The 25,675-nt window shown below is 37.4% G+C and overlaps 1 protein-coding gene across 3 annotated transcripts; it reads right to left on the bottom strand.

The window, feature by feature from the left end:
• Positions 1-1,028: 1,028 nt before the first annotated feature.
• On the bottom strand, positions 1,029-25,675 carry stil (STIL centriolar assembly protein). Of its 3 annotated transcripts, XM_062978322.1 has the most exons (17): positions 25,521-25,673; positions 21,223-21,290; positions 19,730-19,837; positions 19,033-19,148; positions 17,893-18,077; positions 17,473-17,720; positions 16,525-16,608; positions 16,224-16,310; positions 15,564-15,711; positions 14,296-14,405; positions 13,096-13,207; positions 11,288-12,340; positions 10,633-10,795; positions 9,759-9,981; positions 7,377-7,566; positions 6,402-6,649; positions 1,029-3,957 (listed from the first exon to the last, which is right to left on the bottom strand). In XM_062978322.1, exons 2-17 carry the CDS (start codon positions 21,255-21,257, stop codon positions 3,129-3,131), a joined length of 3,939 nt encoding a protein of 1,312 aa, XP_062834392.1. In that variant the 5' UTR covers positions 21,258-21,290; positions 25,521-25,673; the 3' UTR covers positions 1,029-3,128. The 3 variants fall into 3 exon arrangements, with proteins under 3 accessions (XP_062834392.1, XP_062834393.1, XP_062834394.1); XM_062978323.1 differs by lacking the exon at positions 21,223-21,290 and having other exon boundaries at positions 25,521-25,675; XM_062978324.1 differs by lacking the exon at positions 25,521-25,673 and having other exon boundaries at positions 21,208-21,296.

Here is a 25,675-nt window from a genome sequence, read left to right as displayed (position 1 = left end):
CTGTATTGTGTTAGAACAGACCAGAGTGGACCAGGAAAATATAAACTGATGTGATTGTAAAATATTTATGCACCCTAATCTAAAGCTATGAAAGCCTAGTATCATCATCAATAGCTTAATTTTACATTTTTTTGTGTCAGGAGCAACCGGAGTTGCTTCTGCAGAGAATTGGCCGTCTGCAAGGACATTGCCCAGGGGACGCCTGGATGTTTTTGATGTTTTACCATCCTTGTAGGGCCCCTGGTGGCACAGTGTGTTAAAGCGCTGAGCTGCTGAACTTGTGGACCAAAAGGTCCCAGGTTCAAATCCTGGGAGCGGAATGAGCGCCCGCTGTTAGCCCCAGCTCCTGCCAACCTAGCAGTTCAAAAACATGCCAATGTGAGTAGAGCAATAGGCACCACTCCGGTGGGAAGGTAACAGCACTCCATGCAGTCATGCAGGGCTTAGAAATGGAGATGAGCACCAACCCCCAGAGTCAGTCACGACTGGACTTAACGTCAGGGGGAAACCTTCACATTTACTTACCATCCTTGTGGGAGGCTTCTCTCATGTCCCCGCATGGAACTGGAGCCGAACCTGGCAGCTTTCAGGTCAGGAACCCAACCTTCAAGTCATGAGGCTTTTATCCCCTTGGCTACCGGAGGCTCCAATTTTACATTGTACTTCTGTTTATCTTATCTACCTGTCTTTGCACATTATGTACATATGCTTCTTTAAAGAAAATAACTAAATGTTCAGCATCCGCTACCTAAATGAAGGGATCTTGCACATACCTAAATATACAACAGTATATCCTTTTGCTTTCAATGCCTTACTTGCTGATAAGTATAGGATTGCAATGAAATAATCCTTCAAATTCATACTCATATTAGAACTGTCTACCCCAATTAAGCACTTTAGCAACATACTCTTATCTAAACACATCTCAGAAACCCAGATATTTGATATTGACACTACTATTAATCTATCCTGCCTTTTCCTCAGAATTGCCTTAAAAAAATTTGAAACAAATAGATAAAACACACCGGTAAAAATATAAAGCTTTATTAAAACATAATTAATTTATAGAATTAAAATATATAACCAATAAAAGCAAATACAAACAGTACAATACCAGAAAAAAGCTGTCAGAATAATGAAGTGCTCACTTGCTAACAAGACAGGAAGAAGAAAGACAGTCTGGACTTCCAATGCTAGGAGTAACCACTCAGAATGCCCTCTGATTTTAATACCAGTGGCAGGACTAAGAAAAAAGGCCTCCCTGGACAAACTGATGCATGAGCTGCAATTACAATCCAGAATTAATACAGTTTAATACCAGTTTAACTGTCATGACACCATGCTATGGAATCCTGAGATTTGTAATTATGTGAGGCACCAGAAACCATTGTCAGAGAAGGCTAAAGATCTTGTAAAACTACAACTCCCAGGATTTCATTGCATTGAGCCATGACAGTTAAGATGGTGCCAAACTGCATTCGTTTTAGTGTAGATGAAACAAAAGAGCCTGTTCTTCAGATGACCTGCACATATCCTAAAGGATGTTATAGGCCAGAAGTAGATATTTGAATTGTGCCAAGAAACAGCCTTGCAGAATTGTTCTAACAACTGAGTTGCATGTATCTTGCAATAAAGCCCATCCAAAAGCACGGCTGTAGCTCTTGAGACCAGATGACATCTCTGAGCACTTTTCAAAGGCAGTCTCACGTAGAAAGCATTATAGATGTTCTAACATGATGTATCTAATGTATGCCACCATCAATTTGATCTGACATCTCAAGAAATTGATATAGTTGGCACACAAGGCTTAAATGTACGAGTGGTTACCATTGAAACTTGGGCCTCCAGACTCAGGGCTGAATCCAGGAGTACACCCAAGCGACAAACCTGCATTTCTTTGGAAAAGTCCTTATGCCTTGATCGGCTTTTGATTGCTTATAATGTATCAGCTAACTCAAGTTCAGAAAGAGTACCTCTCGTTAGTGGACTCCTTGAATAGTCATATTCCTATAGGGTGTAGTATATGGTGATACCCATTTCATTTCCCCCCCATCTAAATCCAAATGAGCTGTTTTGTTATTAATAATGAGCATGAGGGTGGCACAGGAAACTGAAGCATAACTAAGCGAGAGGTGCTTTTTCTGAACTTGAGTTAGTTGGTTGAGTTAGGCAATCAAAAGCCAATCAGGGAATAAGGACACTTTTCAAGAAATGCAGCTGGATTAAACCCTGAGTCTGGAAGCCCAAATTTCAATGGTACAGGAATGCATTTGCATGTCCAGTCACTTGACACACAGAGAAGATCCAGTCATCTAACCAACAGTTCTTCCTTCTCCTAACCATCCCCAGGTATACCAGTAGTGTAGCTGAAGAGCCCCAATGGATACAAGTGTTGTGACACTGTTTATGGACCTTTGGCCAGACTTCTGGTACACACAGGAGGCTCCTAATGGAGTCCTCTCTGCAGATGATTCAAAATTATTTTGATAACCGATAATTACCAGTTCAGGCAAATAAAAGATACATCTTTTTAAAAAATCTGCTTTTAACAAGTTTATAAATTAAAAGAAATGGTACATTTTATTTGGACAGTCCAGTTGAACTAATCATGAATTCATGAAACATTTTATGATACAAAAACAAAACACAAGATATGAGAAACAGTTACTGAGTTGGTTTTCTTCATGATCACATTTGATAATAGTCACTTTCACATTTGATTTCAAATTCCAAAGAAGTAATGCTATAAAATGAAATGCATTATTTTAATGCTTAAGTGAACCCAAAAAGACAGAGTAAGAAACACAGACTGTGTGCTTCAACACCAATTGTTGCACCTTGTCCCCTTCGAGTAAACTCACAAGTCAAATTCTGTTAAAAAACCACACATCACACCACACAATTAATCACTCTCACAATAGGTAAAGGCACTTGGAAATGTGTCACAAATATGTAAACACGTCTTTCGTGTAACAGCTAAGCAAGTCATACAAGGCAATCAGATTGACCAAAATGAAATGGAAACATCTCTCAAAGAGATCCGTAGCCAACAGAGTTTTTGGATTCTGCCAAACCATGATAAAACTGATATTGAAAAGTCCTGCAAAGACGCAGCAATACACCAAAGGTCACAATAATTTTGGCAACTGTCTGAGTTGCTGTACATCAAGAAAAGTACCCACTGAATTCATGTTGCCTGCTTGGTTTAATTGACCGACAACAGGAGTTTGTGAAGTTTCAGATACCATTTGAGCATTCAAATGCTCTTTGTCAGGGTGCTGTGTAAACTCTGCTTTTCCAGGTAGACGTTTCATTTTTGGCCTTAAGTCTCTTAAAATGGAAGTTTCTGAACTTCCATTTGACGAATGCAGGATTCTGACTGGGAGGACTGCGTTTGTAACATTTCTGATCATGGGGCCTTCTGAGTTTAATATATGACCACTAGACTGTTCAGTGCCACAGTGTGTGCGATCAAAAGGAACTTCTTTCCTCTCAGTTCTTTCAGAAGGGTCTTTCGAGCTGGCTAAACTGTCTATAGCAGGGTTGAAATCCAGGTGTAGGACAGGTTTTAAATATTCTTCTCTTCTGTAGTCATCAGTCACTTGTTCACCATCATCATCACTACTATCACAGCTTTGTAAGAGCCCATACTTCCTCATGTACTTCCTGGTTGCAAAAGACATATTACTTGGGGAAATTAAGCCAAAACCCACCAAGGTCTTGTCTGTATTAGTGTGCAGGAGAGTCTGTAAAGATGAAGCCACAGATTCCCTTTGACTTGAGCGACTCAGAGAAAGTTGCGACAGTTGACTTTCACTTAAGTATTTGAGAGCAATAGCATTTGCCTCCATACTCAGATCCACACCATTGGGAGTTAAGCCACTCATGCCAACATTAGCAAATGAGATGTAGTTTAGCCCTGGAATTACAGCTTCAGGATGAATACAGGCCATTATACTAAAAGAGAAAGAAAACAAGATAATTTAAATCAATGAAAATATAAACACAAATATAAAACTTATTCCACCTATCTAGAGATACCAGATCACAAAAACACAATAATCAAGAAGACTAAGTTGATTGCAATGCATCGTTAAAATATTGTAAGAGACATGTTGCTGCCAGTTGCTTTGGTGCCCTTGCAGTGCCATCCAACCTTTACTGTGTATAGCATCTCACAGAAAATATAATCCAGTTACACACTGTGACATGCATGCACCAAATGACTTCTGTAAGCAGTAGACTACAGTAATTTTTACTCTAACTCAACACATTTCTTTCAGAAAAGTGCAGGCAGTTTTAAGAGGTCATGGAGCCATGTTTCACCCTCCAAGGAGACCTTGGGAGGACACATCCTCCAACTGCAAGAATTGTAAATGCCATCCAAATACTGTCTGGGGGGTATGAGGGGCATTTTTCCTAATTTTTTGTTCTGCAGGCCATCATTGACTTGGGAGAGGGCTTTGTAACAATAGGAAGTGACCAGAAGTTACTTCTTAATCACTTACTATTTTTAAGGTCTCTCTTGCCCCCAAAATGGTCTGCAAGACCAGAAATGTGGCATGATATTATGCATCGATTGAAAATGCAAATAAAAAGCTTCTGAAGTTTTCACAACTATGGAGAGGAGGATAATGTGAGAGCATGAAGCTCATCCTCTTAACACTAAAGGCAAATTCATTTGTAGCTTTACAAAGTAGTTGATAGGATGCATTCCAGAAATGGTGCTCAGAGAAATTTGCAAGGATCAGTAAGAATTATTTTTGAAACCTGGGAAGATAAACAGTATTCTCTAAAACAATTAGATCACAAATGAGGAATATGCAGCACAACATCTAAAGAGCTGCTGAGGATGCTGGGCTAGACTATAGCTCTAATCGAATAATGGAAGCCTACAGGTTCTCTATGCCTGGGATTTATTATTAGATAGCGGTTTTTCTTATGAGGACACAAAACATACGTATCATTTACATTTTACTGTTCTTCTACAACATATTAAGTTCTAAAGATACTGGTCTTGGAAGGATAAACTATTGGGTAGATATTCATCTTTAGCGAAGCTTGACAACAAGTATTCTCTGTATTACAAGCTATAAAATCTGATTAGGCTATGTAAAGAATGAGATTTTGCAAAAAGAATTGGTGGTTCAACCTTAAGCACTTTCTGCAACAGCAAACCTTTTAAAAGGGCTTGATGGAGAAGAGAATTACATGTCTGAATTAAAAGAAAGTCCTTTTGAATATAACGGATAGTATTGCATGAAAGGAAACATCAAAGGCAGCAAAAGGTAACGTATTTGTGACATTTGTGTTCTTACTGTCCAAGAGGCTCAGGATAATATTTAGGATATATAAATCTGGTTAAGGCTTAAGCTTCAGGTTCTGTCATTTAGATACACCAGCTACCATCATGTATACTCCACTATTCAAGCAACACTGATGTATTCAGGCAACACTTTGAAAACTGGGCTAATTGGAAGCAGTCTGAAATTTTGTTTGAATTGCTAACCTAAAGTATCTTAAATTCATGCGAAAGACTGGTTGAGGAATAGTGATCTTCCCCTCCCACTGCCCCTATTAGCTCTACACCACATGCTATTGTGTTTTATTAACATTTTTCTTTTGTTTATCCCCCCTCCCCCCGCTCATCTTTCCACAGACCATAACCCCAACTGTTTCATTTAGTTACACCTCTTTAAACCTTCAGCTTCAGGATGAGAACCAGAAGCATACAGCGCTCACAAGTGACAACCTATCATTTTGGAGGAATCAAGTTTCCTATGACCCTTTGTCCAGATATTTTTCTCTCTTTAGATACAGGGTTGTGAACATGTGTCCCGTTATTTAAAAAATCAGATTTGCAAATATTATTGGAACAATTAATTAAAAATAACCCGGGTCAAAGATTTTTAAAAAGATTAAAAAACTAATTATGAAACTTCTAATTAATCCCATGAGACATTGCGTGCACACAAACTCTTTCATAGCAAAGTCAATGAAAAGTGAATTTGAGAAAGAATAGGTCTGAGCAAGGAGAGAATATCTGGATATAAATACAAATAATATTTTTTATGTACAATTCACAAAATCCCCAAGCCTGTATCTTCTTCCAATGAAAACAGTACATATGAATATTTATTATGATTATTATGGGGAAATGGATTGAAATCTACAAAATGTCATGCTGAAACAAAAAATCAGTCTTAATACTGCCACTAGATAATTAAATTTTCACTAGTGATAAACGTTGACTAAAATAATTGGAATCCTTCAGCACAACAATTTTGGATTGGACTGCAACTTATATTATCCCACATCATTGGCTATGAAAACCAGGATTGCTGGGACTTGTAGTTTGACATTCCTCAAAACTACTGGAGCAACACATTTCCCTTGGTTACCTGGCATTCTCAATTTTGTGAGCACTGTTCATCTTATGAGGAGAGTCAAAATTCACTCCAAGTTTTTTTAACTGCTTCAAGGTTGCATTCAAAACACTATCTTGATCTTTTGGGACAGGGTCAGGTGCTGACTCTCTTTTAGGTTTACTCGATTTTGAAGAAGTGCTACATTCATTGCTTATTACATCTTCTTTTCCAGAGGAACTGTTTGCTTCAGAAGATGCCTTCAAGAAATGGTTTACTTGGCCCTAAAGAAAAACATAATACTGTTTTAAAAAGCTGCCATAATTAGAAAAATAGCACATAACAGAATAGCCCATAATATACCGCCAATATCTTCAAGGTTACAGTTATTTTCATATAGCTGAAAATCACAGGAAGTTGATAATGAAGTGCTTATGACATAATGCTTGTGTAACATAAGCATCGCTTCATTACAGCAACTACAGTTCTGGTTGTAAATACACTTTAACAAACAAATTAAGTAGTTTGTATATGAAGATTTCTTACCCTGGAGTATCATCTGTACTACTTTCAAATGTCCCTTCAACCATTTGCTTTCAAAAGAAACATATATAAACACAGCTTTCCTTGAACTTTTGAAATGTATAATATTTACAAAGGTGATCAGAATAGCCAGCCCTCTAGAAAGTTTTGTATTTATACTTTCATATACAGTTTCCATCAAGGATAATGATTTATTCGTATCTGAATAATCAAATTTCATTTTTAGAACAAATACAAGCCTGTTACTTAATATTATGCCACATACTATCTTAATCAGAAGAATGCATGGAATGCATTCTTTATTCAGGATTTTAGAGGAAAGTGTGAAGACTCAATAATGCACATTTTTTATGCAAGAAAGCCACTATTATTTTTAAAAATGGAAAATAATTTCTGTGGCAATGCTGTTAGCAAACTTCAGTTTTCTAAGAGCATTAAATTTATGAAGGGCTAGATATGAAAACTTACTAAGATGTCCTGGTAAAATTTTTGATCATCTGGTGGGACAGTTGGCAGGTGAGTGACAACCTTTTCAGCATTTTGTTCATTAATTGTTACCAAATGATTGCCAATTCCTTCTGATGATCTGGGCTGCATGCACATACTAACACTTTCATTCAGTAGAGAGGTTTGGGCCATCCCTGAAGGACCTGGCCCGCTGAAAAAAGCAGACATAAACAATTCAGTAGGTAATTCAAATGAATAAATAAAATTGTCAATATCTGGCCAGCTTTGGAACAGAAAAGATATTACTGCCTTAAGTTGGTTTTTGGCAACTCCTAGTTCAGTAAGATCTATATTAGCCACTTCCAAGTCTGAACATTTTAAAGATCAAAAATATTTTTGCTCCATCTTTTTGCCTCATTTAATAAAAGTGTCATGCGTATTGTGTTAATACTAACAGGAAAGACTCGCATTCTCACTTAAAATCAAAATATTGAGCAGGTACATAGCCAGCTGATTTGCAGTAGGTAAGAAAACATCTGACTTCTAGAAATATCAACATTGTTTTAAAGTCTCCCTTAAAGCTGCTGATATGGAACACTTGTGGTAGATTTTTTTGTATGTTACTCTGATAATGGCTACACATGCCTACCCTGCTCAGGAAGCAAGGTGGTATATAAAATGTGGGGTTTTTTTGGGGGGAGGGGGGAGAGACATCAAAACTACAAGCTGAAAAAGCCCCCCACAGAACACTTTCATATTTGCTTTTCAAAGTTTTGGGAGTTGAGGAACCTGCATCCTGTTAGAACTGCTGTCCCTGCACCTTGAGGATTGTATTTGGCCAGTCCTAGGGCAAACGATTCCCTAATCAGATAAAATGTATAACACATTTGCATACAATCCTCCAAACATATCCTTAAATAGCAGAACTGAAACTGGGATAATGAATGCAACCTAGATCATGCACTGACCCCTAGAACAATGTAAGTACTAAAGAAAGTGCCAGAGCTCAAAACAATCAATTGTATATGTTGAAAGAGATAAGATATAGATCACCTACTGTGTCAGTTAGTCAATACAGGTTATCAATTGCTGCTAGAGGTGATATTTTTATCCTCCCAAGTAAGATTATGCAAGCTAAATATTTCAAAAAGTCACCTTGACAACTGCTAACTTTGGTAGTATAATGTAAATGCCTGCCTGAATAGTTAAAGATATGCAAGCCCATAAACTGTTTCTAAAATATGAGCTCCAAACAGTAGTGAACATGCATGTTAGATTAATGCAATCAGACATAAATCACAATTCAAGAGGCTTCTTACAGCTGGAAGAAGGGAAAATAGTTATGCAAAACAAATTTGGGATTAATTCTGTGTTATGTTTGTACATAAAATCTATTGGCAAGTGATTTCAACTGCTTTCATAATCAGCTGTCTGTACCAGTTAGCAACAGGGTGAGATAAATTTGAATTCTATTGTACTTTTGATCCATTTTAAGGATAAGCTATGGCTTCTAACTTCGTTGGATGCTACATCTTCCCATATAGCTTTAATTGCCTTTAAATTTAAACAGGAGTGGGTAACTATCAAGGTTTGGGATGGCGAAATATGAGGCCCAAAGGCCTTCCAATGCATCCCTAACCTTTGAATTTTTTTAAAATTTTCTGTACTGTTCTCTCCATCACACACAACCTAATCTATGAATTTATTCTCTAGTTGAAAAAATAATGCCTGCTTTACTTGCTGTTCCCTAATAAAGGTTCTGTTCAATTTCATTTTTTCTCATTCAATGTCTATTTTGCTTTGTGGTTGAAAATGGCCTTTGCTTGCTTAAGATGGTGAAGGAGCAAAAACAAAGGCTTTAAAACATTTATTTTGGAAAGGCGTTGGAAGACCCCTGGAGATCTAAAAACTGTTGTGTGGGGCATACATTGCTTCCTCCTTTGTTTTAGCAGTAAGCAGGATTCACAGCGTTCATATCATTTCATGGAAAAAAATATATACAAGTGCTTCTTTATTCCTAGAAAAGAGTAGTTTTTCAACAGATGAAAAATACTGACATGCCTGCTGTTTATAACAATAGTTTATTCTGAAGTTGAGTGCAGAAAAATAGCTGTACAACTTTTAAGAAATGCATTTGTCTATGCACCAAAATTAATATTTAATAAGAATGTAAAAAATAACTGATCACCTCCCTTCTTCTAAAACTAATATTGGTGTGAGTGGGGAAAAAAGCAGAAGAGAACAAATTTGAAACTACTGCCAGAAATGTACACATATTTTTGCAACTGTACACTAGTAAAAACAACTAGTTTAAATCCCATAAAACCAGAGAGCTTCTGTGTGAGAGAAGTATGTAAAATATATTAAAGGAAGTCAGCAAGACATTTAAAACAGAAACTTTACCTAAGTCCAGGAGAATGTTGATTAGGTCCTTCTTCATCTACATGAACACTATCTACAAAGCTGGGTATATCAACAACCTTTAATGAAGAGGCAATGCTTGTCTGACTCCCGTCTTTTTCAGAGTTCATAGAAATGTTGAGATCTTCATTGGAAATTTCAACATCATCCTGTGCCACAGAATCTTTGTTTCTCTCCAATGGGGCATTCAGATACAAGCTAGCACCTAAACAGAATCAAACAAGAAGAACATTGGTTGAATTTAGCAAAAAATAGTGGTACAACATTCTATACTCACGGGCCCCTTCAGTAATAAATGTGCATCATTTTCAAGCTCAACAGGTACTCCTTGCTACCAGATGGTGCAACTACCAGTTAGTCAGTGTTGTATAATAAAAGTTTATCAAGGAGACGATGAAAACAATATGGTACTTAAGGACAGTTTTATACAATGGTTAATGCATATTGTAATTTCAGATTCTTGAAGGAGACAAAAAAACCCAAAAGGCTAAAGTAATCATTACTGAAATGTGATTCGAAATTCCTCTGAACTTATTAGACATTTCTTAGCAAGATGAGATGTCAAAATCATACAGTCCAAAAGGTTGCTTAATATTTGAAAGTCTATTTCATATTCACTGAGCAAACCAATTCATACACAATGAAGATGACAATTCAGTTCTCAGAAAACAGTATGATAGTAGCACTGAATGGAAATCAACATAATGCTTAGTTTGGTTAGACCCACCATTTGGTTGCACAGTGGAACAATTGGAAGGTAGCATAACAGGCTTTAAAGAGATAAATCAAAATGGCTCCTGTTTCCCATTGCTGACTTGTTACAGTGTCAATGCTATGAAAGTATTCAAGCCATTACCTGTGCTCACTGCAATGCTGACACTTTTTTTCATGTGTAACACTGGGGAGGATTGGGTTTCCATGGCAACAAATTCTAGCTGCTTCTCAGACTGTAAACTACTGCTTGATATAGTCTTAGTGGAACAAGAGTGAAGAGTCTGTGCTTCTAAAAGCCGCTGGATCTGTAACCATTTAAGATCAGTGTTAGTTGAACTGCCAAGATAATAAAAATGGGGAAAGCAATTAGTGTAGAAAATATCACTTTCAATACCTTGCCTCTTATGGAGAAAATACTGTTGTTTCCTCAAACTATGCAAAGTAGCAAATATCTAGTATACAGAATGTTGTAGATGTTATTAATTCTACTAAAATTGTAAGTCTCGTTATTACAATCTAGTTGGCTTTTGCTCTGCGTCATTCCTAAATCTAAGCAAGTTGACAGCCTTTAAAATTACCAATGTGAATAACTGAGGTCACCATATGACACATAAAATAGTTTAAATGTACCACTAATCAATTATATTAAAGTTTATATTCATCTTAGGAGGCAGAATAAAAGCAGGAGCATGTATAAGCATATTGGTTTGAAATCACATCTATTGTGAGGATGTTCTGTTTCAGTAATTAAATACATACTAAGTATACTAAGAAATCACAGAAGGAATCCAACAAACCTGAACTTGTAGCAGCTTGATCTGCTTGTCTTGTTCAGTAAGAATTCTGTAAACATCTGAAGATAATCCCATCATTTCATTATCTGATCTCATTTTTGGTGCAGGAGGGTGCATACAAAGCGAACATACTGCATGGGACTGTGCACTGCAAGGATCTTTCGGAGAAGAAGTACTGAGTGTTGCTGTCAAATGATCATTCTGAGAACAATGCCCTGTTACTCCACAATGGCCTAGGCTCCTAGGACTACCGGTGGCACGTACTAGATCGCAGCCAGGATCTGTACATTCCATGTTTTGATGGAGGATTGACTGTGTAGCTTCTTGGGTGCTACTTGACCGGATTTCAGGGGTGTGATCGGAAGACATTCTATACATCCCTTGCCAAGCATTTGTTGGAGTGTATTGCATATGGCTGTGTAACTGACAACTGCAGACAAAGGGAGGGCAGCAATGCGGATGCTGAAGTGGAATCTGAAGCTCCAATGGGCTTTTCAAATGTGGAGGAGACAGCCCACAGCTATGACACAAAGGCTGTGAGCATACAGGAGACTGCTTAGATTGAAATTCAAAGGGTCCATTAACAGAAAGTTCTCCTTTCCTTTGTGTAAGATCCTGACCTCCTAAGTATGTCTCAATAGGTTTTCCAAGCTGATGCGAAGATGTGTTGGAAGATGGTCCACCACAAAGTTCTGAAGAAGAAGGGGGTGAAGAAGACTCAAAACTCTTCCTTGCTTGAGACCCTACTGTATCAGGCTGCTTTTGTAATGAAGGTTGCATTCCCTTACAAGGCTTTAAAATTGGAATTCTTTGTTTTAATGGTCTTTGAAGAGATTCTCTGGTAAAGCCACCAAGTAATGCTTTGCCAGTATCTGAATTCTGATAATGGCAGGATGAGTGCTTTTCTGGGCATGCCATCTTATCCGGTTGATATTCACAAGGAGGCTTGTTTTTTTTATCCACAAACATGACATGTTTTGGTGTTGAAACTGTTTCTGCAGAAGTGCCATCAAATACAATTGAAAGTTCTGGTACTGAAGGTTGGATCTCTGTTATCTGGAAACCAGATAAATTTAAAAAAACATTTTAATCATGGTGACTTATCTGTGCACGTTTTATGCTACAAATTTAATCTAAGTATTTTTCTTTTCATGTCAACATATATCCTAGACTACACATATAAAATCAATACAAATAAAAAGCATGCAAATCACAATACATTCATAATGAAACAGGAGGCCTTGAGTATGACATCATTCCAAGTCCTACAATAAGGAATCCAGCATAAACTCTGATAACACTATCATACGTATGGAAGAATATCCAGTGTGTACCAGCATAAAAAATACAACTAACTTAGTTAATGTCTATATAAGGAACAAGCACTGACTCTTTAGTTTTGTATTTAGTTTTTTTACTTCCTAGGATAATCAATACCATCTCAATTAGCAGCTATTTAAGTTCTTAATAAGCATATCTGTATAGCTTAACCACTGCTCCTTCTCTCTTGTGTTGATATGCTGCTAGAACATCCCTACTAAATTAAATCAAATAATTAGGCTATGGTTGAGCTGGTTATAATGCTTGGCATGTTTAAACAGCAGAATATGTCTCCTCTTGAAAAGTCTTTCCTTACATTAATCTGGGGAGATCTATTATAGTAATAAAGGGTTAATAGCACTGTAGTACAACCTAGTGGCAAAATGACAGCATTGCACCATTCTGATACTGGATTATGAACCTGGGCCCAGCCAACTTCCACAAATTACAGTGGAAGCTGTTAGAACTCTTCAAATGAAGCTAAAAATTACCTGTTGACTCACTGGATGAGGACTAGGAAATAGTCTTGGGGATGTATCATCTTCCACACCAGAGTCATGATCACTAACAGACAGTTTGTTGGGAGGCGTACTTTGAGACAGGCTAAAAAGAAGATTATGTCGTCAATTTACTATAAGATTGAAATATCAGTTTGATACTCCTGCCATATATGAAGTGAGTAATTTTTCAAATAATCACAAGAGTCATATAGAAATAACTGTTTAATATTCCATTTTACAAAACTTCTGATTTTCATTAGTTTTGGAAAATGTGTCATCTTATAACATTGACTATTTTTATGATCAATATTACACCAGAAACTTCACTGAGAACAATGAATGGAAGGTAGAGCTTTTTTAATGCTGGGATCCTGAAAAACATCACCAAGTGGCTGTTTTAGACATTTACATTAATTTGTTATGCAGTGTTTACAGTGGACTCTGCAGGAGATGCTTCAGTTGTACTTCATAAAAGGAAAATCAGCCTGTTTAGAAAGCCTGACAAATACTAATTTGTTATAAACGTTTGATTTCTATACTTATATATGCTACATATAATGTAAAAATTTCTCAGACCAAAAGGGGTCCAGCGTGGAAAAGCTTAAGAAGCCCTGTTCTAATTTACAGCTGCTGGCAGACAAGCTACACATGCCACATAAAACCCTTTATCATCTTTCTAACAGAATTAACTTCTAAGCAACCATTTTATTTGTGGATAGCCTTTGGGCTATTGCTGCAGTTCCACTAGTCAAAAGTAGAAAACATTTGCAGTTTTTGATTTACCAAATTAATAACATTTAACTAAATGCTCCGAGAAAAACTTATAGAATATGAACTCTCTCTCTCTCTCTCTCTCTCTCTCTCTCTCTCTCTCTCTCTCTCACACACACACACACACACACACACACACACACACACACACACAGATACAAATATACATTGTGAACAACTCATATTGTAGCTAAAAAAACTTTGTAGGTTCTATTTGATTATCTCTGGCTATTTTGTACAACTACATGAAACATGTTGGAAAGCCTACACATAACAGATTGAATGTACTATAACTACTGTTAACTATTCTCTTCAGAATATGTTTATTGCACAGGAAGAAAATCTTCAAGTACAGAACTAAATGCCAGTAGAAAAATGTATTTGTACAGTATGCATAAATACCTGAAAAAAATGACTCACCTGTCAATGGAAACATTTTTCAAAATTTTGCTGAAGAATTCCATTTCTGCATTTTTATTTTTTGAGCTCAGTTCAAACTGGATAGGACATTTACCTGAAGGCTCCACATTCTGAAATGAAACAAATGCAATAACTACATTCATTCAATAATGACCATAAAAGTGCCTCCATATTCGCTCTGAGATCTAAGTAAATATTCCCAACAAACAAAAATATTAGGGCTATCTTCTACTTCTGAGAAATGCTTTCATGGAAAGAATCATGATGGGTAAGATCACATACTAGCCAAGATAAGGGCTGGGGAATCAAAAGGCACTGCAAATCTCTAATATGAAGGCATATATGGAGAAAAGTAACAGGAGCATGCTGCTCAATGAGGCATAATTAGAGAGAAACTGAAAATCTCTTTTTATCCATTTTTATCCTACAAAGCGGAGCACAGATTTGTCGCTCTCCAAGCAGTATAAATGCAAAGGGTTTATATTCCTTTTATTGAAAGCAAGTATTACACAAAGTAACCCTTTCCCACTCAGGAACAATAACAATAAAAAGATGGAGTACTATTGTTAAAAATAACAACAAATAGACTTAAAAATGTAAATCAGGATTTTCAAAATATAAATGTAAATGTATGGGAACCCACTTTGGATGAATTGGAAATCAATTTGAAAACAGTTCAGAATTTATTAGTGTATGTAACCTTTAATGAAACCTGCATCACTGACATAAACTTTGTAAAAATAATGTACTTATTTTAAAAATAGTTTAGAAAGGGTCTTTTTTTTTCCCCTTTCTTTTCTCTCATTTTCGTATGTATATGTCTTTTTTTTTGTTTGTTTTATGTATATGTCAAAATCATAAATAAAATAATTTAAAAAAAAAAAAGAAAGGGTCTTTTTCACTTGTGATTTAACCTGTGACTTAAATAATAGTCCGTCTGAAAAACTTTTTAAAATCAAATTGATTTAAATCAAAATCAGCTCTGTAAGTCCCTGCCCATGCCTGCTTTAACCTCAGCCTAAAGTCATCCAGTGAAATTTATCAATAAATACAATGTTTGAATATAGATTTTTTAACAACTACTAAGCTTTGGAAGAAAAGTAACTACAAAATTCACAAACAGCACAACCACAAGACTATTCCATATGCAGAACCACAAAAGGGATAATTTCAAAATTCCTATTTTTAAGGCATGCTCGTCCCTTAAACATCTTTAGGAATTGATTGCTGCTGTGCTCATTTGCATTTCCAACATGCCAGTAACTTACTTTGAACAAATGCAGTGTTTCCTTGCTTGTAAGTAGCTGGAAACCTAGCTCAGTATGTCCATCACAAAGAGAGCATTCATAGAATTCTGGACCATTATGCTTCAGAGAATAAAGCACAACAAGAAAGCTGCCCGATTCGGAAGGTACCCTAAAAAGAACACTAATTAGATAATAGCAACAAAAGATGGGTCATAATCAGGGCATCACATTGCTAGACCAGTTATCTAGCAAGCATGGCAAAGACCATCTACCCTCTATTACAGGAATCAAAAATAACATGCTGAGGATATGCATTGTATTGCTATAAAATGCAATTTTCAAACACTTGTACCAAAGTGATTTCATACTTTGATGGCTTTGAAACCCTGTCAACAAGGTCAGTGGTCTTGGAACAGAAGTCACACACAGTTGGAAGATCAACTTCTTGCCCTGGAAGTTTAACAATACTGTATCCCTTCTGCTATGTCTCAAGAAAGTTATCTCCCATGCTTTACTGTAACTTGTTTTGTTGTATTTTTGGTAGTTGTTTTAATTCAAAAACATAAAAATGGAATACATTCTGATAAATAAAAAAATGTTGACATCTGAATGTTTACAAATAGCAGGCTTTCCTCTAACAGGCAAACCGTCTATTAAGAAAATATATTTAACTATACTCACCTCTCTTGAATTAAAGAGCTAAATAAATAGCGCAGACAGAAGGCCCAGACATGTGGACTATAGATGTGAGATATTCCACTCAGCCAACTAAAAAGTAAAGAAAAATAAAATTTGTGAGTGCTCAACTAGACAATGTCACAGCAATTATAGACTCCTCTAGCTCTGATATTTTATTGAAATATGTTTTCATTCATCTGAGTATATTTTGAAATTACATTAGCCACAACATCCCATTTTCACTTGTAATACAAAACTCTTCCCAAAAATGATACTGGAAAAGAAATCACTCTTCAATACTTACATGCCTACCAATGGCAAAGTATATGCTTTGGGGTCAGATTCCAGAACCAGAAGTAATTTCCTTGTCTGGTCCATCGTAAGATACCTGGAAGAGAGAAAGTATTTTCATCAGGGTAAGTGCTTATAAACATCAACTGTAAGCTAAACTAAATATCTTACATTTTTAATGAGAATAACATTTATCTACTCATATCCAGAACAGGAAATATGTGAAGCATTTGAATATATAGGTTCTGTATTGCACACAAAACTGTAAAACTCTTCACAGACATGTAATGAAGACACCAATTTTTAATTACAGATTGGGAACCCAAATGCAAGCTGGCATCTTTTAGGAAATTTATGGCATTGTAAACCAACCAAAAACCATGAAGTTTAGAACTCAAGTCCTGCAATATGATAATGTCAGTAATATAGCATCATCATCATCAAATGCAGGATCACAGAGTACAGTGCCTGTGATGCAAACAGTAATTTCTGTTAATATTTAAGTCAATTCTGATGTAACAATTGTTCAGAATGGTATATATGTAATATTTATGTGTAAATTCTTCCAAGCATAGGAGGAAATGGGTAGCTTTTGAATGCAATAGATCTTACTCCAGGCTATTACAATGAACTACTTCCTGCAGTTTTAACATGAATGTAAAAGTCACATCAGCAAAAACTAGCAATTGTAAATGATCAATAGAGCAACCCAAGGGGACAGGCATTATAATGTACCAAAACAAATGAGTCGAAACTGATAAAAAAGCCATAACAATACCCCAACTGGTTGGGAGTAGATTGCTGTAGAACATGCGGGAAAGATGAATTCCAGTATGTACAAGTTAAAGAGGCTGCACAGTAATTTCCAAGTCTTCTTAGAAAGACTGAATTATTTGATTCCTAAACCAAATGAACCAAAGTTGCACATGAATAATTTAAATTTCCACACTGACTCACTCACCCACACTTGCAAGTTCCCTGAACTTGTGCAATATTCATGTGGCTGCTTAAGTTTCTAGCAAGAGCTGTTGGAATTATTGGAACAGACTTCACTGGAGTGCATTTCAAGGCATTGGCCACTGTTACAGCTGCCCAATGAAACTCGAAATTTAGGTTGTCCATATTCTCTATTGATGACATATGAACTTTCAATGTCACCAATTTGGAAGGATCCAGACCATCTTGGCTGATTAGATTTTGATGAATTACCTATAGCAGAAAATATGTATCATTAGAATTGGAGGAAGTGATTATGATGCTGTTCAGGCACTATTGTTCTGGGAAAGACTTTGAAATAGCAGCTAGATGTTAACAAGGTAAGATAACAAAACTACAATACAGAAGAGGGGCAGAACAGAGAAGCATGCTTTGAATCTCGTACCTTAAAAGCCAAGTTGAAATCTTGAGAGTTGTGCACTGTAACGTCACCCAAAGAAGAGCCTAAATAAATTGTACATGGAATCAAAAAATCTCCAGGAAGAAGGGCTGTTGGTATTTTCTCCAAGCCACCACCTACTTGACGACCCGGATCAAAACGGTCTACTATTAACAATACGCCTTCACCATCTGGGTCAAAAGAATTGTAAATTAAAATACACCATACATCAATTTTATGTTCATAAAACTCAAAGAATCGTTTTTTTTCATCCAGGACCATGGTTCCCCATGTTGTCATTTGTCAGTATTGCTTATTAATAAATGCAGACAACTCATATTAAATACTCAGTTCATTCTGAACATACTTTGTACAGCTGTACACTTGAATGCATAATTATTTACTTGAGCAATGCTTCCCCTAAGAGGCTAAGGTCATTTCAATCAACGCTATACCCTTCCTCTTATGCACCCATGCATAAGCTATCTTCCAATATCTGCTCCCAGAAGCTGTTATTTTATACCATTTTAGCAAAAGGCTGAGAGAGACCTCAGAAAAGGCTGATATCATGATATTTGTAACTGAGAAAACTTCCATCAGTCTTTTCATCAAAGCAGCTGAAAAATGTTGCAGGTCCAAAATAAAACAAAGCTTTACAGACACATGTTGTATAGAAACCTTATTCACAAGCCTCACCTACAAACTCTAGATTTCTATGAAAGTTATATATGTACATGTTATTCATGATATAGCAGTCCACTTAGCAGTAAAAAACATTATTTGAACACACTGGTTTCCAGATTCAAACGCAGAATCTAGCATAAAACTGGGCAAATCACTCAATTTCCTTGGTAGTTTGAAAAGAAGAGCATTTGGACAAATCAGGAGTTGACGGCATGATTCTCCAGATGCTATTTGATTGCAACCTCTATAAACACTAGTTAGCATAGCCTATGATAAAGATCATAGGAGCTGTAGTCCGAGAACATAAGGTTACAGCTGACCACTCCAGGATTACAAAGCAAACTTTCATTTTGGTAGAAGCGGAAAGATAAAAATAAAGAAAATCTTATAATAAACTTGTAATGTTTACTGATTCAATCAGAAATACAATGGTTTCCAAGTGGCCTTTAGCAATTGAATTACCTTCATCTACCTCAAGAGTTCCAACTAGAAAACAGGTGAAGGGGTTTCTTCGACTTTGTTTTGCATGACGATGGGCAAGTCGTAGTGTTTTCTCAGTCATGTTTAACTTAAGGTTTCTAAAGAGATAATTTCAGTAGCAGAATTAGCTATGTCTGATGAATTATCTTAAGTCCTTCAGGTATCTTCTAGAACCCCCCATTATTGAACAAAACACACAACAGAAAACAACTTGTGAATTGAAAAAAATCCACATAAAAATGAAAAAAATGAGCTATGAACTTAAGAAATGTTTTTGGATTTGAAGCTATTCTTTCATATGTATTTTATACAACATTAATCATAATGAATTGCAATCATTTCTAGCCATCTTTTAAAAGTCATAACAGCAAAAGGTGAGTTAGTTCTTCAAGTAATGAAGCGGGGAAAGATCCACAATATTTCCATGAATGTACCTTGACCAGAGTTAGACAGTAAATCTGCTACACTACAGAAAGGAAAAGTTACCATCTTGTGCATAACCATTTTAAGTGCATCTTTTCTTCATTCCAGTCCTCATGAATACAATTTATTCAAGAATATCTTTTTAGACAATGTATGATTTCATTATTAAATTAATGACTGGAAGACCAGAAGAAAAGCTTCTTTGCAAATAAGTGGGGAGGTCAGAAATGTAGTGCTTTTAAACCTGAAATCATACCTATAGTAAGTCAGGTGAGAGACTGAACTTTCCCCAGTTGGAGACGGATTCCAAAGTGCACATTTTGATGGAGGAAAACTAAAGGGTACCATCTTTGCCAGAACACCTCTGAAAAAATAAGAGTTAGAAGTTAGTTGCAGTCTAGAAGACAAAATATTTTACAGTAGCAACAGACAAATGTTCTATTAAAGTGAAAAAGAAATGAGTCATGCTTAAACTGATTTCACCTGAAATTGGCAGTCTCTTCACATTACCTTTGAATGTGTGACTGATAGAGAATTAGTTGTTTTGACATTTTGGAACTAAATATGTTTTGAACAGAACCTTTTTGGTTTAATTTCTAAGCAGAAACAAATGAACAGGATAGGCAGCACTATATATTCTCTCTCTGTGTGTGTGTGTATATATATATATATATACACACACACAATATAACAAAATATACCATATATGCAACACATACTTTCTTGTTTAAAGAAACTGTACCTACAATGTTTGAATGCAGTTTTCTGCTCCACAAAATTACTAAATATGGTTCAAAAGCCCTTGTTTCTGGCATCAATTACCATATTTCAGGCACTAACAGGTCCTAGAGCAGGGATTTAATTCACTACTTCAATCCCAAAGGAGAGACTCCATTAAAATAAAGCCACAAATCATGGCTTGGCTTACAAAGTAGTTGCAAATTTGTGGTCATCACAGATTTTTCATTCACCAATATTTGTTTATGATTATCAAAGTGATATAAGAACCAATTTCTCCTCTCTCTACAACTGGGGAAGGAGAAAGAGTATTTCTCCTGTAATGATAATAGGGGACACTATTAAAAGTCTAAGGGCACTTGAATGCCAATTTGTAGAAGCCAGGCAATGTAGCTCTCTTCCTTATTACCTCAAAAACATAGTGGACACAGCAAATTAATTTTTGAGCATCCGTTTTTGAATTTCAAGTTTCGTTATAATCATGTTCAAAGAGTCCATTACAATAAACTTCTCTGCCTCTTAAATGTGTGTGGAGTCTACGGTTATGTAAAATCTACTATTCTGCCTTGAACACACCAATCTCTCGTTCATATATTTAACTATCACTCCCATTGTTACACATACTTGAAAGTTTTGGTAATCAATAGAACATTGTTTCAGTAATTTATTTAGGACTGTATTGATTTGAAACAAAATATCTTCTGAGTTTAAACATCTTATGGCTACTGATCTTCCCAACCACTGCATAATATTTTAAAAGGAACAGCAAGTGTTAAAGACCCTCAGTGCAAACATTCTGCTATGTTCATAAACTGTAACGACTAACTGAAAGTCTTTAAATCGTACATGTTAACACACTGTACCAACAAGTTAAACCCGGTAAAGTATGACATGTAAAGCAGATGTATGCATGCCTAAACTTATTGATTTCAGTAGAATATAAATACCAGGTCTAATATAATTGGCTGTAAATTTTAATATTTATAGCGAACAAACCTATCACAATATCACCTTTGATTTTGAGGTACAGGGGAAATTAAATCCATAATGCTGAAGGTATCAAATCTGAACACTTCACCCTTAAAAATGAAAAGAATAGAATCAGATAAATACAGTTAATATACGCCAACTCTTGATATTTTAGCATAGTAATACAGTAAAGAAAATGTGGTTTACAATTGTAAACCACATTTGAAGTTTTGACTTCTTCAGATTTAATTAAAATGATCCCTCTAGGATTATTTAGGTCAAACTAGTATGACTCTATGGTCATCTTCCTCTGGTCACGCCGGAGGACCTAGAGAATTCTAGAGGAAACACCTCTCTAAGAATCTGTTGGTCCCCCAGTATGGTTTTAGGTTCAGCATTCAGAAGATGACCACAGAGTGCTGAAAGACCATAGAATCATAGAATAGTAGAGTTGGAAGAGACCTCATGAGCCATCCAGTCCAACCCCCTGCCAAGAAGCAGGAAATCGCATTCAAAGCACCCCCGACAGATGGCCATCCAGCCTCTGCTTAAAAGCCTCCAAGGAAGGAGCCTCCACCACAGTCCGGGGGAGAGAGTTCCACTGTCGAACAGCCCTCACAGTGAGGAAGTTCTTCCTGATGTTCAGGTGGAATCTCCTTTCCTGTAGTTTGAAGCCATTGTTCCGTGTCCTAGTCTGCAGGGCAGCAGAAAACAAGCTTGCTCCCTCCTCCCTATGACTTCCCTTCAAGTATTTGTACATGGCTATCATATCTCCTCTCAGCCTTCTCTTCTGCAGGCTAAACATGCCAAGCTATTTAAGCCGCTCCTCATAGGGCTTGTTCTCCAGACCCTTAATCATTTTAGTCGCCCTCCTCTGGACGCTTTCCAGCTTGTCAACATCTCCCTTCAACTGTGGTGCCCAGAATTGGACGCAGTATTCCAGATGTGGTCTGACCAAGGCAGAATAGAGGGGGAGCATGACTTCCCTGGATCTAGACCAGGGGTCCCCAAACTTTTTAAACAGGGGGCCAGTTCACGATCCTTTGGACCATTGGAGGGCCGAACTATAGTTGGCCACCGAGCAATAATAAATAATAATAATAATAACAACAACAACAACAACAGCAATAATAATAAAAAAGAGGGTTGGAAGAGACCCTTTGGGCCATTGAGTCCAATCCCCTTCTGCCTTTGTGCACCGAAAGCACAAGCAAAGCACCCCTGACAGATGGCCACCCAGCCTCAATGTTAATAACAACAACAACAACAACAACAACAGCAATAATAATAAAAAAGAGGGTTGGAAGAGACCCTTTGGGCCATTTTGTCCAACCCCTTTCTGCCTCTGCGGACCAAAAGCACAAGCAAAACACCCCTGACAGATGGCCACCCAGCCTCAATGTTAATAAATAATAATAATAATAATAATAATAATAATAATAATAATAATAAAGAGGGTTGGAAGAGACCCCTTGGGCCATTTTGTCCAACCCCCTTCTGCCTCTGCGGACCAAAAGCACAAGCAAAGCAACCCTGACAGATGGCCACCCAGCCTTAATGTTGTTCATAATAATAATAATAATAATAATAATAATAATAATAATAATAATAATGGTTGTAAGAGAAGAGAACCCTTGAGTCATTTAGTCCAACCCCCTTCTGCCCTTGTGCCGTGGGGGCCGGATAAATGGCTTTGGTGGGCCGCATCTGGCCCCCGGGCCTTAGTTTGGGGACCCCTGATCTAGACGCTATACCCCTATTGATGCAGGCCAGAATCCCGTTGGCTTTTTTAGCTGCTGCATCACATTGTTGGCTCATGTTTAACTTGTTGTCCACGAGGACTCCAAGGTCTTTTTCGCACACACTGCTGTCAAGCCAGGCGTCCCCCATTCTGTATCTTTGATTTCCATTTTTTCTGCCGAAATGAAGTATCTTGCATTTGTCCCTGTTGAACTTCATTTTGTTAGTTTCGGCCCATCTCTCTAGTCTGTCAAGATCGTTTTGAATTCTGCTCCTGTCTTCTGGAGTGTTAGCTATCCCTCCCAGTTTTGTGTCGTCTGCAAACTTGATGATCGTGCCTTCTAACCCTTCGTCTAAGTCGTTAATAAAGATGTTGAACAGAACCGGGCCCAGGACGGAGCCCTGCGGCACTCCACTTGTCACTTCTTTCCATGATGAAGATGACGCATTGGTGAGCACCCTTTGGGTTCGTTCGCTTAGCCAATTGCTAAGCGAACCAGAACTTCTTACAGAGGTGTTCTTGCAAGTAAAAAAGCCAACACTTTCTTTATTGTGGTTTTTCACTTTTACAGCGGTCCTGTGCCCCTAACTGCAGTAAATGTGGAGGGCTGACTGTATTCACTTTGTAAACATCTGAGGTTTGAATTTGTCAAGTCTGTAGCACCCAAGCCAATTTTCTAGACAATAAAAATCTGCATCTGGACTCAAAAATATTAGTTCAACAAATATAAATCCCTAGAAATCATTAAAATCCACCTATCCTTGAATAAAAAATATTAATACTTTGTGTCAGGGGCCTTCTGTTCACCATAAAGCATTAATGGTAGAAATAGAACATCTCCAATCCCACACTAAATTAATGCTAATGTGTTCTACCCTTTTACACAGATTATTTCATTTTTCCATCAGTGAAAACCACTGTTTTTTATACTGACAGTCTCCTTCAACAAATGCTCTTGCTGCTGTTTGCAGATATTACTACAGCTGGTCTTTCAATTATTCAATTATCCCCAGCTTGAAAATATTCCAAAGTGCTATTTTGCCATTTTATATACGGTAAGAGACAACATTTAATTATACTACTGTATATAAAAGGGATGGGTTTGGTATCCACAAACTCCAGAAGGTACCAAGAACCCACTGTATGCCACACAATACTGCGGCAATTTGGGTACAACTATGGAAGGACAGGTAACAGATTTCACTTTCCCCAGGTCTTACCTGGAAATAGTGCAGCTCCCAAAAGCAAGCACAGCTGGACGTATCCTCTGACAGCCCAGAGACACTAGTCCACAAGAGTCAGGCTCGGACTCATAAAATCAGAGTTAGAAGAGACCTCATGGGCTATCTAGTCCAACCCCCTGCCAAGAATCAGGAAAATCGCATTCAAAGCAACCCCGACAGATAGCCACGCAGCCTCTGTTTAAAAGCCTCCAAAGAATGAGCCTCCACCACACTCCAGGGGCAGAGAGTTCCACTGCTGAACAGGTCTCAGTTAGGAAGTTCTTCCTAATGTTCAGGTGGAATCTCCTTTCCTGAAGTTTGAAGCCATTGCTCAGTGTCCTAGTCACCAAGGCAGCAGAAAACAAGCCTGCTCTCTCCTCCCTATGACTTCCCATCACATATTTATACATGGCCATCATGTTTCCTCTTGGCCTTTTCTGTAGCCTAAACATTCCCAGCTCTTTCAGCCACTCCTCATAGGGCTTGTTCTCCACACCTTTGACCATTTTAGCTACCCTCCTCTGGTCACATTCCAGCTTGTCAACATCTCCTTTAAATTGCGGTGCCCAGAATTGGACACAATATTCCAGGTGTGGTCAGACCAAGGCAGAATAGAGAGGTGGCATAACTTCCCTAGATCTAGAAACTATATGCAGGCCAAAATCCCATTGGCTTTGTGCTGCTGCATCACATTGTTGGCTAAGCTGCCTCAAGGTGTGCTTACGAATTAATGCAACGTGAAACCACTTTAATTGCCATGGTTCAATGCTTTGAAATCAACAGAATTTCAGCAGAAGCTACACACCCTCCTGGTGTGTAGAACATAACTAAAAACTTGGTTATGCAAACAAGCATTTGGTGAATGACAATAGTGGAACAGACGGATGACAACATCGGGATCAATGCAATGTTAAAATGTTTCATTTATGTTTGATGGCTCATAATTTTAAATTGTTTAATTTATAGTCATATGTAATTGTTTTAGACGCGTGATATATTGTTTTTATTGTATGTAAGGCTTTGAATTTTCCCATTTATTTGATTTGAACCGCTATGAGTCCCCCCAGGGATGAGAAAAGCGGTATATAAATGCAATACATAAATAAATAACTTCCAGAATTCCCTACCACTGAGCCATGGCAGATAAAGTGGTGTAAACCTGTCAATTCTATAGTGTAACTCCGCGTTTTAGTCACCCCTGTACAACACAAGCGACGCAAGACAGCGTCAAAAGCACCAAGAAAGAAAGACATGGGAACCCCGCCTTTGCCCCTTTTCCCCTTCCTCAAGGCAACAGAACCCCTCCTGTGACAACACATGTCCAGAACAACGCAACTCCAGTGTAAACGGACCGAAAATAACGGAGCCTGGCTCACCTTCCGACTCTCTTCTTTGCCATACACCTCAGGCACGCTCTCGCGTTCGACAGTTTCCAACTATTGTAACTGCCTTTGCACCCCGCCCTCTTGTGGCGCCTTCAATGGCGGCACGGCCAGCCAATCCGCCGCTCCTTAGTCCTCAAGCCCAACTA

This window comes from Anolis carolinensis, chromosome 4 (genome assembly GCF_035594765.1).
Source record: "Anolis carolinensis isolate JA03-04 chromosome 4, rAnoCar3.1.pri, whole genome shotgun sequence".
NCBI classification, from domain to species: Eukaryota; Metazoa; Chordata; class Lepidosauria; order Squamata; family Dactyloidae; genus Anolis; species Anolis carolinensis.
The sequence above is the reverse complement of the archived record's forward strand: the minus strand, read 5'-3'. Positions and strand labels throughout refer to the sequence as shown.

Excerpts from the sequence above, each read along its gene's own strand:
- stil (XM_062978322.1), bottom strand. The coding sequence starts at position 21,257 with ATGGATTTAATTTCCCCTGTACCTCAAAATCAAAG. Across the intron at positions 7,567-9,758 it reads CAACATTCTCCTGGACTTAG|CGGGCCAGGTCCTTCAGGGA; the intron begins GTAAAGTTTCTG and ends TGCTTTTTTCAG. Across the intron at positions 6,650-7,376 it reads AATTTTACCAGGACATCTTA|GGCCAAGTAAACCATTTCTT; the intron begins GTAAGTTTTCAT and ends GTTTTTCTTTAG.